The sequence below is a fragment of the Zychaea mexicana genome (genome assembly GCF_025766255.1).
Source record: "Zychaea mexicana strain RSA 1403 chromosome Unknown BDB00scaffold_4, whole genome shotgun sequence".
Classification (NCBI taxonomy): domain Eukaryota; kingdom Fungi; phylum Mucoromycota; class Mucoromycetes; order Mucorales; family Lichtheimiaceae; genus Zychaea; species Zychaea mexicana.
This window is the reverse complement of record NW_026516667.1, coordinates 94464-107434: the sequence shown is the minus strand read 5'-3', so window position 1 is coordinate 107434 and position 12971 is coordinate 94464. Positions and strand designations below refer to the sequence as shown.

At 43.0% G+C, this 12971-nt stretch overlaps 4 protein-coding genes across 4 annotated transcripts; 2 read left to right on the top strand and 2 right to left on the bottom strand.

Annotated features, from left to right (window-relative positions):
* Positions 1-1628: 1628 nt before the first annotated feature.
* BDB00DRAFT_867201 (uncharacterized protein) lies at positions 1629-2803 on the top strand (the record flags this gene model as incomplete). The annotated part of the gene is made up of 2 exons (XM_053126317.1): positions 1629-2087; positions 2189-2803. The coding sequence occupies 2 exons, from the start codon at positions 1629-1631 to the stop codon at positions 2801-2803; spliced, it is 1074 nt and encodes a 357-aa protein (XP_052984829.1).
* Positions 2804-2934: 131 nt separating this feature from the next.
* On the bottom strand, positions 2935-5819 carry BDB00DRAFT_391020 (uncharacterized protein). Its single transcript, XM_053117200.1, has 8 exons — positions 5419-5819; positions 5129-5258; positions 4686-5034; positions 4309-4488; positions 3863-4207; positions 3454-3695; positions 3266-3374; positions 2935-3182 (listed from the first exon to the last, which is right to left on the bottom strand). The coding sequence occupies exons 1-8, from the start codon at positions 5664-5666 to the stop codon at positions 3067-3069; spliced, it is 1719 nt and encodes a 572-aa protein (XP_052984828.1). The 5' UTR covers positions 5667-5819; the 3' UTR covers positions 2935-3066.
* Positions 5820-7547, bottom strand: BDB00DRAFT_391025 (acyl CoA binding protein-domain-containing protein). Its single transcript, XM_053117201.1, has 3 exons — positions 7228-7547; positions 7032-7116; positions 5820-6932 (listed from the first exon to the last, which is right to left on the bottom strand). The coding sequence occupies exons 1-3, from the start codon at positions 7428-7430 to the stop codon at positions 5973-5975; spliced, it is 1248 nt and encodes a 415-aa protein (XP_052984827.1). The 5' UTR covers positions 7431-7547; the 3' UTR covers positions 5820-5972.
* A 4136-nt stretch (positions 7548-11683) lies between these two features.
* Positions 11684-12967, top strand: BDB00DRAFT_783708 (uncharacterized protein; the record flags this gene model as incomplete). Its single annotated transcript, XM_053120404.1, has 1 exon — positions 11684-12967. The coding sequence occupies one exon, from the start codon at positions 11684-11686 to the stop codon at positions 12965-12967; it is 1284 nt and encodes a 427-aa protein (XP_052984826.1).
* Positions 12968-12971: the final 4 nt, after the last annotated feature.

Sequence of the window (12971 nt, the reverse complement as noted above, 5' to 3'; positions counted from 1 at the left end):
GCACCCGTCAAGCCACAAGGTGCACACACAGGGTTTCAGCAACACATCCCTGAGGAAAAGTATTTATCAACAGAGATTACTGTAACAAGTGCTCACATAAGAAGAAGCCACATTACTTTCGTGTCGAACTAAAAAGAATGTCGCCTTCTTACGCAGTGCATCACCTTTGCACGTAATACAGAATCTCTTATATATTAGTCGCGTACCGGACGCGTTTATAATAGCGCTACAAACGCGCAAGCGGCAAAATGTATTTGTTTGTTGGAGAAATGGTGGTCGTGGTGGTAAAAAAAGCTGTCTATTGTAATAGTTGGTGACGATCTACCTGTACAGACAAGCCAGCAGCACGGAAGACTTCTTGACGACGTTATAACAGATACGAACACGGGAAGACAGCCCCGGGAAACCCTATCATTGAGCTCTGTAATATGATGAGCTTGTAATTTTTTGCGAGGGAAAGGATTTAATATGATTAAAGGAGCGGCAGGAACGATTTGGGCAGTTTATCCAGTTACCCCACTCGCATATTCGGAAGGTAAGTATAGCGAGTTGCTGTAAGACACTGTCATATATATGAAGAAAACTGAAGACACCTTCCATCCTTTAATCGTTTCATTTTTAGGGCGTACTTAATCAATACCTTCAAATCGACAAAAAATAACTAGTCACTATAGTATGATAACCCGTACCAACCAATAATGATGAATTTCGTTAGTAGTTGGAGCCATCGTTTTTGTAGTACAATAAAATGAAATGTATTCACGGTTTTTATATGTAGTGCTTGCACGTGTGACGACTATCTGCTGCATTGTTTGTGATGGGCACTCTAGCTTTATGAGGCTGCTGCGAATTGTCGATCAACTGTCAGATACACAAGGCATGGGGGATCTACAGATGACGAGGAGGAGCTGCTACGACGCAGGAACCGATTGGACCAACAGCACCACACCTTTCTTCGACTTGCCACTACAGAGGTCGCGCAGTGAAAATGGTGCGCTATGATCAAATAGCAAAAGCGGTGATCCTGAGGCACCAAGTGGAGTTTCGTCGACAACCGCACTTTGTATTGTGCCGGGTATAAGCTATACATTTGAAATCGGAAGATGATGGCCCTTTTATGAAGCCAATACAATGACGCGCATCCAATTATAGCTTTTATCGTTATAGTTGACGAAGAAACAAATATAAGCTCGTATGAATCACCGTTTATCTCTCTACTTTTGGAGTTCCTACTCATTGTGCTCGATGGAGTCTGCCTCTTCAGTGTCAAATGTGCAATTAGTACTGTAGAGGCTTCGTAATGAAATGCGGTCGACGAAAGACAAACACAAAAAAACTCCAACCGCAATCCCGAAAGATGATGTGCACACAAACGTTTTCGTATATTCAAATACAACAGTAAAATTTAATGATCATATGGTTTTCGTGCGTATAGCTGTGGCGTCTATGCAAATACAACCCAAAACGGGTAGTTTGTTTTTTGATTTTCTATATAAGAAGCTCTCAGAGACGATGAGCCTGCTTGTCTTTCTTCTTCATTAAAGAGCTTCTTTTTCTTAAACAAGTTCCCATTTGTCGTTTTTCTATCTCTCTAAATTTCTTGCCCCACCAGTCTCCTAAACCTTAATATGGGTAGCACAGTCTCCAAACCCTCAAAACAAGACAGCGCTGTAGATAGTAAGGGACGATTCATACGTGCATCCGCCACTGTAGCTTGCGAAAAAAGTGAAATTGACGACGATGTTAAACGGGACATTATTGCCAGTAGCAAGAACAACAGCAGCAGTAATAATGTCAAGAAAGGAGGGATACGATTTTCAGCCTTATTACAGCAACGGCGTAAGAGCAAATGTAGCAGTGTCATTGACAATGACCCTAACAAGCAAGATCAGCAGCAGCAACAGCAGCAGCAACGACAACAACAACAGAAAAAGAAAAAGAAAGGCAAAAAACACAATGTTAAGAGCATCTCCGTTAAACGGAACGCCAAATACAAACGAGTGACGAAAAGTATCATTGGTAAGCCTGCCAACTTTCAACACATGAGCCATATTGGTGCTGACCAGCCTGCTCGTATGGTGATGCATGTAAGTATTCGTATATCTCAGTCCTTCCTTCTAAGCGGCGCTTATTGTCATCAATACGCGATATGGTTGACTGACAAACTATAACATCAATTTTTATGCAGCCTGATGATCAGTTCCTAGCACAGCAGCTGCGTGACATTACTGCCCGCGTCAATTCACTGATGGACGAGGCAGGGGGAGGGCAAGATCAGATGACGATTCCGGTTTCTCCATCCACGCCCACATCCTCGTCCTCAGCATTCCATCAACAAAATACGCAGACTCCTTCGCCACCTACTACAGTACCAACAAAGTCAAAGACACATCAGCAGCTACAGCAAGATGGATTTAAGCAGCAGCATCAACGGCATCAAGATTATACACAGCGTTATCCAGAGCACAAACAGCAACAACAGCAACCACAGCGGAAGAGTGTGGGTCCTCCTCCTCCTCCTCCAGCTCACTGGAGCTCCTTGGCTTTGCGGCAGGCGATGCGCCGTCAGCAACAAATCAATCATCACAAGCGATTACAGCTGCTACAACAGCAACAGCAGCAAACACAGCAGCTAGCTCCAGGACAAAAGGTACCTTCAATGAAGCGTCGGAATGTCCATCCGTCTACTACCGCGAAAAAGATGAGACAACAACGATCTACGGGCCGACGACCCCGAGCAAACCATGTATCACCGAACGCATTAGGCATGCCCCCATCCTTGCGTCTTGGACCTGCTCGGTAACCTTTAATATGAGCGATGCGTTCTCCTTCCTTTTTCCTCTGCCGCCATTGTATATTCTTGTTTATTTGTATATGTAAAAGAAACCTTCAGGGAACCCTCTGACTATATAACTTCGCAATCATTATCATCCTCATCCATTCATCATCCGTTTCCCTCTTGCTTTATGTGATACTTTCGCGGCTAGTATGTAGTAGTAATTTATTATTTAGTGCCTTGGTTTATAAAAACGACTCCGGGGCGTATACAATTAAACCTTAAATGAGTTAATTATAGCGTCTGTCAAACAAGAGATGGGGTCGTTCTTTTGCCAATTTCAGAATAGCCTGGCCAAACAATCCGTTGACCCATGCAAACCACGGACGTGTATACTTGTTCTTGCCTATTTCGTATCATTCCCCATAATACCCAATCCATCAGCTCAGTCCGTAGCATCGTCCTCATTTTTTTCTGTCTCTTCCTTACCATCATCATGAACATTGACTGATTCGTGTATCAGACCGGTGCCATCCGTGGATCTGAGAATGATACCAAGAGCCTCCACAATCTCAGTATCATTGGTTGATGTCAATATCTGCAAAGCACGCGTAAAGTACCATATGTTAGCACGCACACAAGATAATATAGGGTTAAATAAGTACGATGCTGCTTACCCTAACGATTTGGGACATCGGCCAGGCATAGTTCAACCCAACGTGAGGACCGCCAATGCCGCTCAGACCACCTGCGCGCGGGCCAGAAAAGTAGTAAGGATTATCCCTGGATAACACCAATTTACGCGTGCTTTGATACACAGGATCATCAGCACTGACAAAGCCTAGCATACTGAGCGATAACAGTGAAGGCACGTTCGCATCATCCATTATCAACTTCGAGCCGTATCCATCTACTTCGTCTATAGCAATGATTTGAGAATCCGTTGTTGGATTAGGATAGTGTCGACAACGATAATGACGATGTTGATGCCGGCTCGTCCATATTTTTTAGTAGCACACAACCGCTCTTCCCACGCACTTTGATATCTTTCTCTTTAACACACAAAAAAACACCACAATACTTTACATGCAAATACTTTGTCGTAACCGGGGATATCGGTAACGGCATACGTGTAAATAGCATCGCGGATTTCTTTTGATAATCTCGTCATCTCTGTAGCCATCTGGGCTAAGCGATCGTTGTTGGCTGCGTTATTCTGTTGCACAAGCTGTGCCACATGCGCCAACTCTACCGAGATCATGGCGTTACCAGGAATGAAGAACGGATATACCGTAGCATCGTCCGAGGGTCTAAACAAGCTTTTGACGAGACCTGTGCGTTTTACGGGTTGACCAATGCCAGACAGAAATTGAGTCTCTGTAGGCCTTTCCGTATTCTGCTTGAATTTGTAGTAACTGTCCATCGGATAGCCTTTTTGTATTTTGAAAATTAAGCAAACATTAGTCTGTTGGTATTGGTAGGTTAGAAGGGTGATAGAAGTCCATAGAATCGCCGAGGACTTTTTTCTTTACCTGTCTCTTCATTGAAAGTTGGTTCTTGTTGCTCATGGATGGTTTTAATAATGGTCTCTACAGCATCCATCCAATCAGTAGTTTGGACAAATGACGAGTCACCCGTGACATTCCAATATTGATACGAAAAGCCGAGGAAAGACGCCAATGAATCAACTTCCCATTTGCGTTCAAAAACTGCTGTTGCGTAAGTAATCAAACAAATAGAAGTAAAAAGGTACGTCTTGAGATTTCAACCTTAACTATGTTATGTTTTTCCCTTTTTCCCCTTACGCCGTCTCATTTCAAAGTTCCATCCCTAAGCAAGTCATCGATTACCCGCTCTCTGTGCCGCTTCCAATTTTCCGCTTATTTGCCGTAGCACTCATACTACTAACCTTCATTGCTGAAAGCTCTATCAACATGCCCGTATTCGGTCCCAGTTGTTGCCATGGATTTGGGCGCATTAAAAGCATTGGCGTACGGATCCACTTTTATCAAGCTTGCTTGCATATGGATAAGGCCCAGGAACAGTCGCTTTAGACTTAGGTCTTTGTTTACATAGTCGAGATAGGGAAGTAATTGGTTGGCAGAGTCTCGGAGCCACATGGCATGGATATCGCCGGTAATGACAAATGATAATGGATTGCAATCGGTTGTATTGATACATTGAGTGGATTCGATTGTGGTATCGAGGGTGTTGGGATAGGTATTAGTGAACAGTCGTGCCAGATCGAGATCCGCAATCTAAGAGCAATGGTAAGTGATATTATGCAATGACGATGTCACGAGTGACATGTTGGTTCTGGCACGAAAAAAGACGAGGAAATGCGATATATACTTTGGATGCTAGACTTTCAACGGCTGTGTTGACGACGCTGCTGGTAAATCTTCGACATGCTTCTACAGGTCGCTGGAAGGGTAGATTCAATGGACCACCGCTACCCGGGTCATGAAACGTTTCGGCGTAGCTACATGGTTGTTTGCATAAATAGTTGTTTTCTGGTTACATATAATGATAGATCCAGCGATGATGAATGCATTATATGCAACACACGCTCTTTACATGCGCAGAAAAGGAAGGAAGAGAAATCGCAGTTGATGAGGATCAAAGTGCTCTTGATGACATACTCTGCAAAATTATTAGGACAGTTGTTGGGCATGTCGATGTCTTTGTTCGGCGGTGGTGGGTTTGCTGGAGGCTGATCAGACGAAAAAGGCGAGCAAAAACACTGGAAGCCGTCTTGGTCGAAACAGAATAAAAAGGTCGTCGTAACAAAGAGCAAAAGGCTGCCGAGAGCAAGAAGGTTTATATACCGACCGCGAGGACTCCTGTCATAACCATGACTGCTGATGTCTTGATGCAGGGGAGGAATCATCCGCGTAAAGAAAGAAAGGAAAGAGAAAAAGACTTTTCACTATTTATCTTATTATAACTCGTGATTACAGTACGAGCGAAGTAAAATAAGGTTTGCTGCAGGTTCGGTTTATTTCCTTATTGTTTGCTAGATCCCGTCGGGATGCGGTTCGTTTGTATCAAAACAGTAGATGGAGAGGGTATGGAAGGTATGGTGAGCGGTAATATATGTAGTAGTATATGGACGTATACAAAGAATTGAAGAAAAAAGAGAAAAAGAAGGATGAAGGGGGTAGGAGGAGGCGTAACTGTGTCATGCAGTGGTAGTTCACACGGTCACCTTCCAGAATACGATGCGTCGTACTAGGTAGCGCATGATTTCTTGCGCTTGAGGACCGACATAGCCTACGATTGCTAACGCCACAGGTGACTTTCTGCGCCACAAGACCATGAATACAAGGAGCAGTACCAAAGAGTTGATCAACGTATGCTTGGCGATTGATTTAATCAGGCGCATCCATGACCAGCGCATTTGCCGCTGTCGTTCGTCGCGCTCAACCATCCCCCGTGTTAATCTGTCAATTTGTTCCGATAGCGCAGTGACCTCGGTCTGTAAACTCTCCAGCGCTCGCTCAGAGACATCACCAACGCGTTGCTTTTTGTTACTGCTGCCATCATTACTGGCGGCTGTTGTGCTGCTACTGCTCTTTGCTGCTGCTGCTGCTGCTGAAGGTGTTACAGTGCTGTTGTTTGTCTTGTCTACAGACTGTTTGCGAGTGCTACTGCCGTTGGTAGCCGGTGTGTATGGATGGTAGTTGGGCGATGACAAGGCCAAGGATGCAGTGGCGGCTGCTACTTCACGATCCATTGTGTCCGTATCGGATGTGACACTGCTGTTGGCCCCGTGTGCCAGGAAATCAATCGGTCGTGCATATTTGCTATTGTTGCGGTGCCAGTACTTTTGATTCTGTTGTGAGTAATGTGGAGACAGTTCGGGAGTTTCAGGGAATGTGCTGTTGTTGGTGCTGGATGGGAATGTGGCTAGCGAGGGTGTATCCAAAAGATGGTTGTGGTAGCGTTGTTCGGGCGACGACAGATCCAGCTGCCGTTCATCCAGTTGATGGGGTCCTAGATGGGCGAGGTAGTACTCTTCCTTTTCTGCATCATCTGGATCCCACGCGTCCACAAAGGACTCTTCTACGTTGGATTCGTCTTCGCTCAGCTCAATATAGTGAAGCGACTGGGAAAGCGAAGGCGCCTGTTCGTGATCCGGATAGCGATGGATGAACTATGAGTGTGTCGACGATGTATACAGAAAGCAAGGTGTGTTTGTTATGCTATCGAAGAATATGTTTTCAAGACTAAACATATGAAAGATGCTTCTTACCTCGACCAGCAGCTCAATCAAAGCATTAACATACATCTTTTGAGCTTCCACTGGACCCACTCCACGACGACGTTCCCATGCTTTCCTATTTTTGTCACATAAACAATTAACAACAAATGGTATAAACAAAGAAAAGCATAAACAGCGCTCTTTCCTATTTGTCCACGAGCAATATTTATAGAAACGCTTTTCTTACCACTTGGCATAGCGACCCATTTGCTTTGATGAGGGTCGTGAAATGTTACAGTCGCCTTGCGTAGCTTGTTTGTATAGACCATAGAGGTTAAGTTTTTCGGCTGCAGTCGGTTGGAGTGCTCCACGATCGGGTAATGCACGCACAACACTAAGTGCTCGTGCAAAACGAATCTGAGTTGTGTAAGAAGCGCTTGATGATGACATTCGGGCTTTTTCTTTTTTTACAAGTGCATGCAAATTAAATTTTAGTTTAAATTAATAAAGAAAAAAGAGGGCAAAGTAGATATAAAAGAATGAAAGGTGGGTTGCAATGGGGCTATTTTTTCTGACCTCGCTAAAATGCTATAAAAATGATGCATTGCGCTTAGTCAGAGCTATTCTCAGCGCTCTACCCCATTCGGCAAAACGTGGCGACGGTTTCTCCCCACAAAGCTGTGCATGAGACTCGGGTCCGATAGCGCCTTTTATCAAAGAAAAATATATACTTACGTTAGTGCTATTCGTAACTTCTCGAGCTCAAAAATACCACTAGTAGCAGAGACATATTCGCTGGTGCTTTTGAGTGAAGCTATACGAGTAGCTATGATACTAGGCAAAAAAAATTGCTGAGTATGATAAGAAGAAGCTAACTTGGCGTTTGCTAGAGAACGTTTGCAAAAGCCTGGCGCTCAAACGAAGTAGCCAGGTTGGATCCAATATTTTAATCACAGCCATCTTTTACAGCTTCATGGGCTTCATGCGTAAAAACACAATAATCTCATGTAAGCGCCAAACAGAACCGTGGTAAAAAATACAGTCGGTACAATGGGAGACCATACCTGGCAATTCTGGCAACAGCAGATGTTTTGTAACTAGTACATTGTCACGTCGAAGCGGTAAATCTCTCTTCTAGCCTCTGCAACACACATGTATTGAGTCTTACTACTGTAAATGAGTATGCCATCAATGCAGTATATAGTACCTAGTACAAAGTGAGCGAGTTGATACCGCAGCATAAGATACACAGGGCTATCATCAGGTTATTGTATGTACAGTGTTGAGTTGTTGCTAGTTATGCCTAAATTAGCACTGGAAATTGACTTGCTATTGTCAAGGTGTCATGTCAATGAGGCACCGCACAATATTCTTTTGTCAGTATCCTCATAAACCAGTAGATTATGCTAAGATTCCAAAAGTTTGGGAGTAAATGCACGGAACTTGTTATCCATTTGATGACACATGCTATACAACTAGTCTGCCACTATGTTTGATGAGAAAGAGATAGTGTAGCCAGTAGCAATTTCTTTTGGCTATTCCTCAATGGACCCAAAGAGGGTCACCTGATTGGTCCTACATCGTGGTATCTCAACAAGAAGTACCGAGGATCTAGCAAAGCTCCTAAGGTAATAAATCAGTCCCATAAAAAATCTTAGCATATGCTGTCTACTGCATTTCCGTAGACCTTTTAGTTTCTCACAATTAGTATACACTCTTAAGGATTGTTATCACATTGATTACGGTTCCCATGCACTACCTGCTATCCAAAGAGTATCCTGCTTCTGAAAATAAAACTGACCGCTCATGCGCTACGGTACAAGTCAACAGTCTTACATTGAGTGCAGAAGCTAGAATTTTTTTATACAAAAAAGGCTATTTTTGATGAGCCATCTAATATGACTGTCTTGTTCGGCTATCAATTAATTATACATCGAGTTTTAATGTTGCAAATACAGCTTGTTTCTATTGCTGTCTTTATCTTTAAATAAATTGTCGGTTTGATTGATTATGATGCTTTTGTGGTCAATAATTAGCGAGTATCGGCAGCACTTGGCAATTGCCGAGAAAGACAAAAGAAAAAGCCAAAAGGCAATGAGTGCTGCCCTTTGCATCAACAGGCCCTCACAGTCAAGCACATTTTTTTCTTACCAAACATCCCAAAATAAGGTATAGTCAATAATCGTCTGGCTTAATCCGGTGTATTCAATATACATACAATAAGCATGCTTTCAACACAAACGCCTTGTCATTAGATCAATTCATAGATGGCAAAGGAGCGACAGAATGGCATGACATACCAGCAATACTTATGTTTCTAACGCGCTATTTGTTGGTGGCCCGTTGCCATATACTTACATATTAGACGCGATAGTGCTTCCTACATTGCAAAAGACAATAGTATTTTTTCTTTTGTTATTTATCTCTTTTGCATTTGTAGTCTCTGTCTTCTCTTTCAAATCCACTGCTCCATCCCGTCTGTAAAGAGCTACAGCTAGTTTCGTGCTAATGACATGTAGTTCACGCAGCCGGAGAAATCTGCGGAAAAGAAAGAGGTGTCGATGCTACAATTTTGCTCAATAGACCTCTAAGTACGGAACTGACCCTTTAAGCTTTATTACCTTGTTTGACTCGCCGTTATCAAACTGTTAGTTCAATTGATTTAATCGTTGAGTTTCTGAAAGAAATACAGTGACATGGCCAGCTCTATAAGAGCTACAACTATGATCTTTTACACACTAAACTCATTGTCGAAACGGTACTTTTGCTGAGGAGAAACAGGAGCAGAAAGAATAGTAAGGATAGAATGGCAGTAATAGTTTTTAATCACATAAAATACAAAGATATTTCGTAGTACTGTACGTATATAAGAAAGGAGGAATGAAAATACCGTTCGTATAGTGGAGTACGAACGCTGGTTTAGCTCATTAGGGAAGGCAGTATACCTCAAATGGCGAGGCGAAAACCTCCACAGTAGTCCCTGCCAAAGGATGCCGCCCAACTAGTTCCGCTGACTTCGCTTTGTCCTTTGGCACGCCAAAGCAATGCTCGCTTTTCAAATATGATCGCTTTCACTTTTAAAGGCATGCTACTACTAAAAATACAAAGATCTATACCAGAAATCCAATCCGTGTACATTAGCAATATCAAGAACGTCCTATCGCTTTTTGTTTACAAACTGGCATACTCCTTCATTTATATATTAAGTATTACGACAAATTGTTGCAACAGCATAGATTTGCTTATCACATAGGTGTTCAATGCAAGGGAACCAAATTGTTTACTGAATGTAAATTTGGTGTTTTTCATATTTGTGTTGCACTGGCAGGCAAGCATAATTAAGTATACACTTAATTGGGTTTTGAGTATTTTCCGCATTAAAATGGTTTGACGTTAACACTTATCTAGTTGATGAATGAACTACGTAGGACTGTCAAAATTGTCAAAGACCTTTTTCATTCAATTCTATAATAGGAGTATCCGCCAATTATTGTTATGTATTAGCAATACGTGACGCATTGATAGCATATTGTATATTCGTTTGCTCTCTCGTTCTACGGCTACAAAACGTGTGATAACGAGAGTACTGTGGTAGTAAAGTATGAAGAGAAGGGGGGGGGGGCAAAGCATATGATACTGTATCGATGGTTTTTTCTCAAAGAGTACTTTCAATCATATTGTTTATTTACTGACGTCGATCACTGTTTATTTGTGGTAACGTGTGCATGATTTTCCTCCTTAACTCCAGAGATAAGTATAACATGCATGCGTTTTTCTTTTTTACCAAGGTAAAGTAAAAAATCATGTTTGGTACAAAGTTACAATCAGGTTAGGGATTTAACTGTCTGTGTTACCATCGATTTTAAAGTATTGCCTCGTAAAACAGCAACGGACTCCTATTACCACACATGGGCTACAAAATGACCTGATTTTTAACAAGATGCTATTGGTTATTTGTGGAGCAACGTGGTGGCGTTGGGTACCAGGGTAAAATCGTTGAATGAATGATAATGAGCCCAAAGGTGGTTCTGACGGATAAGTTACTTCCAAAATTCTAATAGCCTGGTGCACAAATATTAAAAAGTGATCACCATGCCAACCGTTTATGTAGTAGCAAGCCATCAATACTGTTTGTGCTGATACTAGAAAGAGAAGGCTCTTGTACTACCGCACGATGGAATACAACTCCGGTTATTAACTGACAAGATCGTGCCTTGCTTGCACACCCATGTGTCGCTTATCGAGTTACACAAGTCTGCTTAATAGTTGTCTATTGGCACAGACGTAGCAAAATTGGTTTTGTTACATGGCGTGGGGAGACAGTGGAGACTATGCTATATATATTTAAATATATATACCAGCAGAAGGAGATTTCGCTTTGTTTTCCTTTCACATTAACTATTAATCAACGGTCAACACAATTATTTATTATGCGGCTCAAATTTTTCCAATCACAGAATACAAAAGCGTCACTGGATGACTCCAGCTTTAGTTCGTCGAGTACATCACAATCATCATGGCATAGTAATAACAACCAACAACAGCAACAACGCGCCGTCACTGAGCCTCGACGGGGTGTTAGTCCATATGTTCAACAACAGCAACAAGAGCAGCAACAAAATCGGCCAAAAACTTTGGGTACAGTGATGCAGCTTTTTGAAGAAAATCCACAGCATACGACAGCACCAACGACCTCAACAGCGATGTCATCGGCTAAACGAAACCATACATACCAGCAAGACCCATACCGTATCAAAGCCAACGGTGCAGTGGTCATCAATCGATCCAATAATCTTGATAACGACGACCTGTTACTCGGCAGCACATCGGCGACTTTATCCTCACATATCTCAACCGCATCCTCATTTGACGCAAGTACATTCATATCACAGCCAATCGTAACAGATATTGGCATGCTTGACCAACTACCACAGCAACGACAAAATGATGCTGGTGACGATGAAACGACGAAAGATAATAATGGCGGCGGAGGTGCCGTCGAAGGTGGTACAATACCATCATCCACCTTTATAGAGCCGGTTGTTCAGCAACCCAAAATGAGGATGGAGAGTAACAGTAGCCGGTCTACTTTTCCGTCTCATGATACTACTCGGTTTTCCATTGACAGCATTTCACTACGTTCTATGGAATCCTGGTCGTCTTCTGTGGATAACCATCTGCCGGAAGAAGGTTATCCATCATGCGAACCGGAACAACATCACGTAACTGCGCTGAGCCCGCCACCGAGGGATCCAGGGAAAAAGTGGCACAGAGGTCGGACCTATAGTAACGACGGAGATGATGCTTGTGAAGCATTAACGGCTCTCAATTCTGACCATCACGCCATCACCTCCGACATCACTTCTTCACACCAAGAGCAACAAGGACACTGTCAAGATCATCACCACTATCACCAGAAGGACTCGTTGAACAAATGGCGTCACATGTTTGAGCTCGCAGACCAAGAAAATGCACGATTACGGCAACAGATTCAAACACAACAGAACGAGCACATCGCGGGCATGTGTCTCAAAAACGAAGCACTCGCCGACGCGCGACGAGAAAACAAGTATCTGCGCGGTGCACTTTCGCGTATTCAATTGTTGAGCAACACTGATGCTGCATATAACAAAGAGAAACGGCGGCGTCAGTCAACTGGTGAGATCGCTATGGTACTTCCAGCGCCATCTGATGTCGATGGAAGCGACAGCAGCATAGAGGAAGTAGCACGAGGAGACACGCGAGAGCTTTCCATGACTTTATCCAAGCGCGGCTTCCATGGATCAGTAGCCTTGTCATACGAGCGCAAAATAAGGATACTGCTGGATGAAATTGAAGGCATGCAAGCTGAGGAAGAAACCATGCATATGAGACGAAGCAAGCTTGCAATTAAAAACTCCCTGCTGGAACAACAACTGCTGGCCCGTGAAGAATACATCAAACAGCTAAAGCATGATCTTCGTATAATGCGACTGCAATGTCAATAATAGT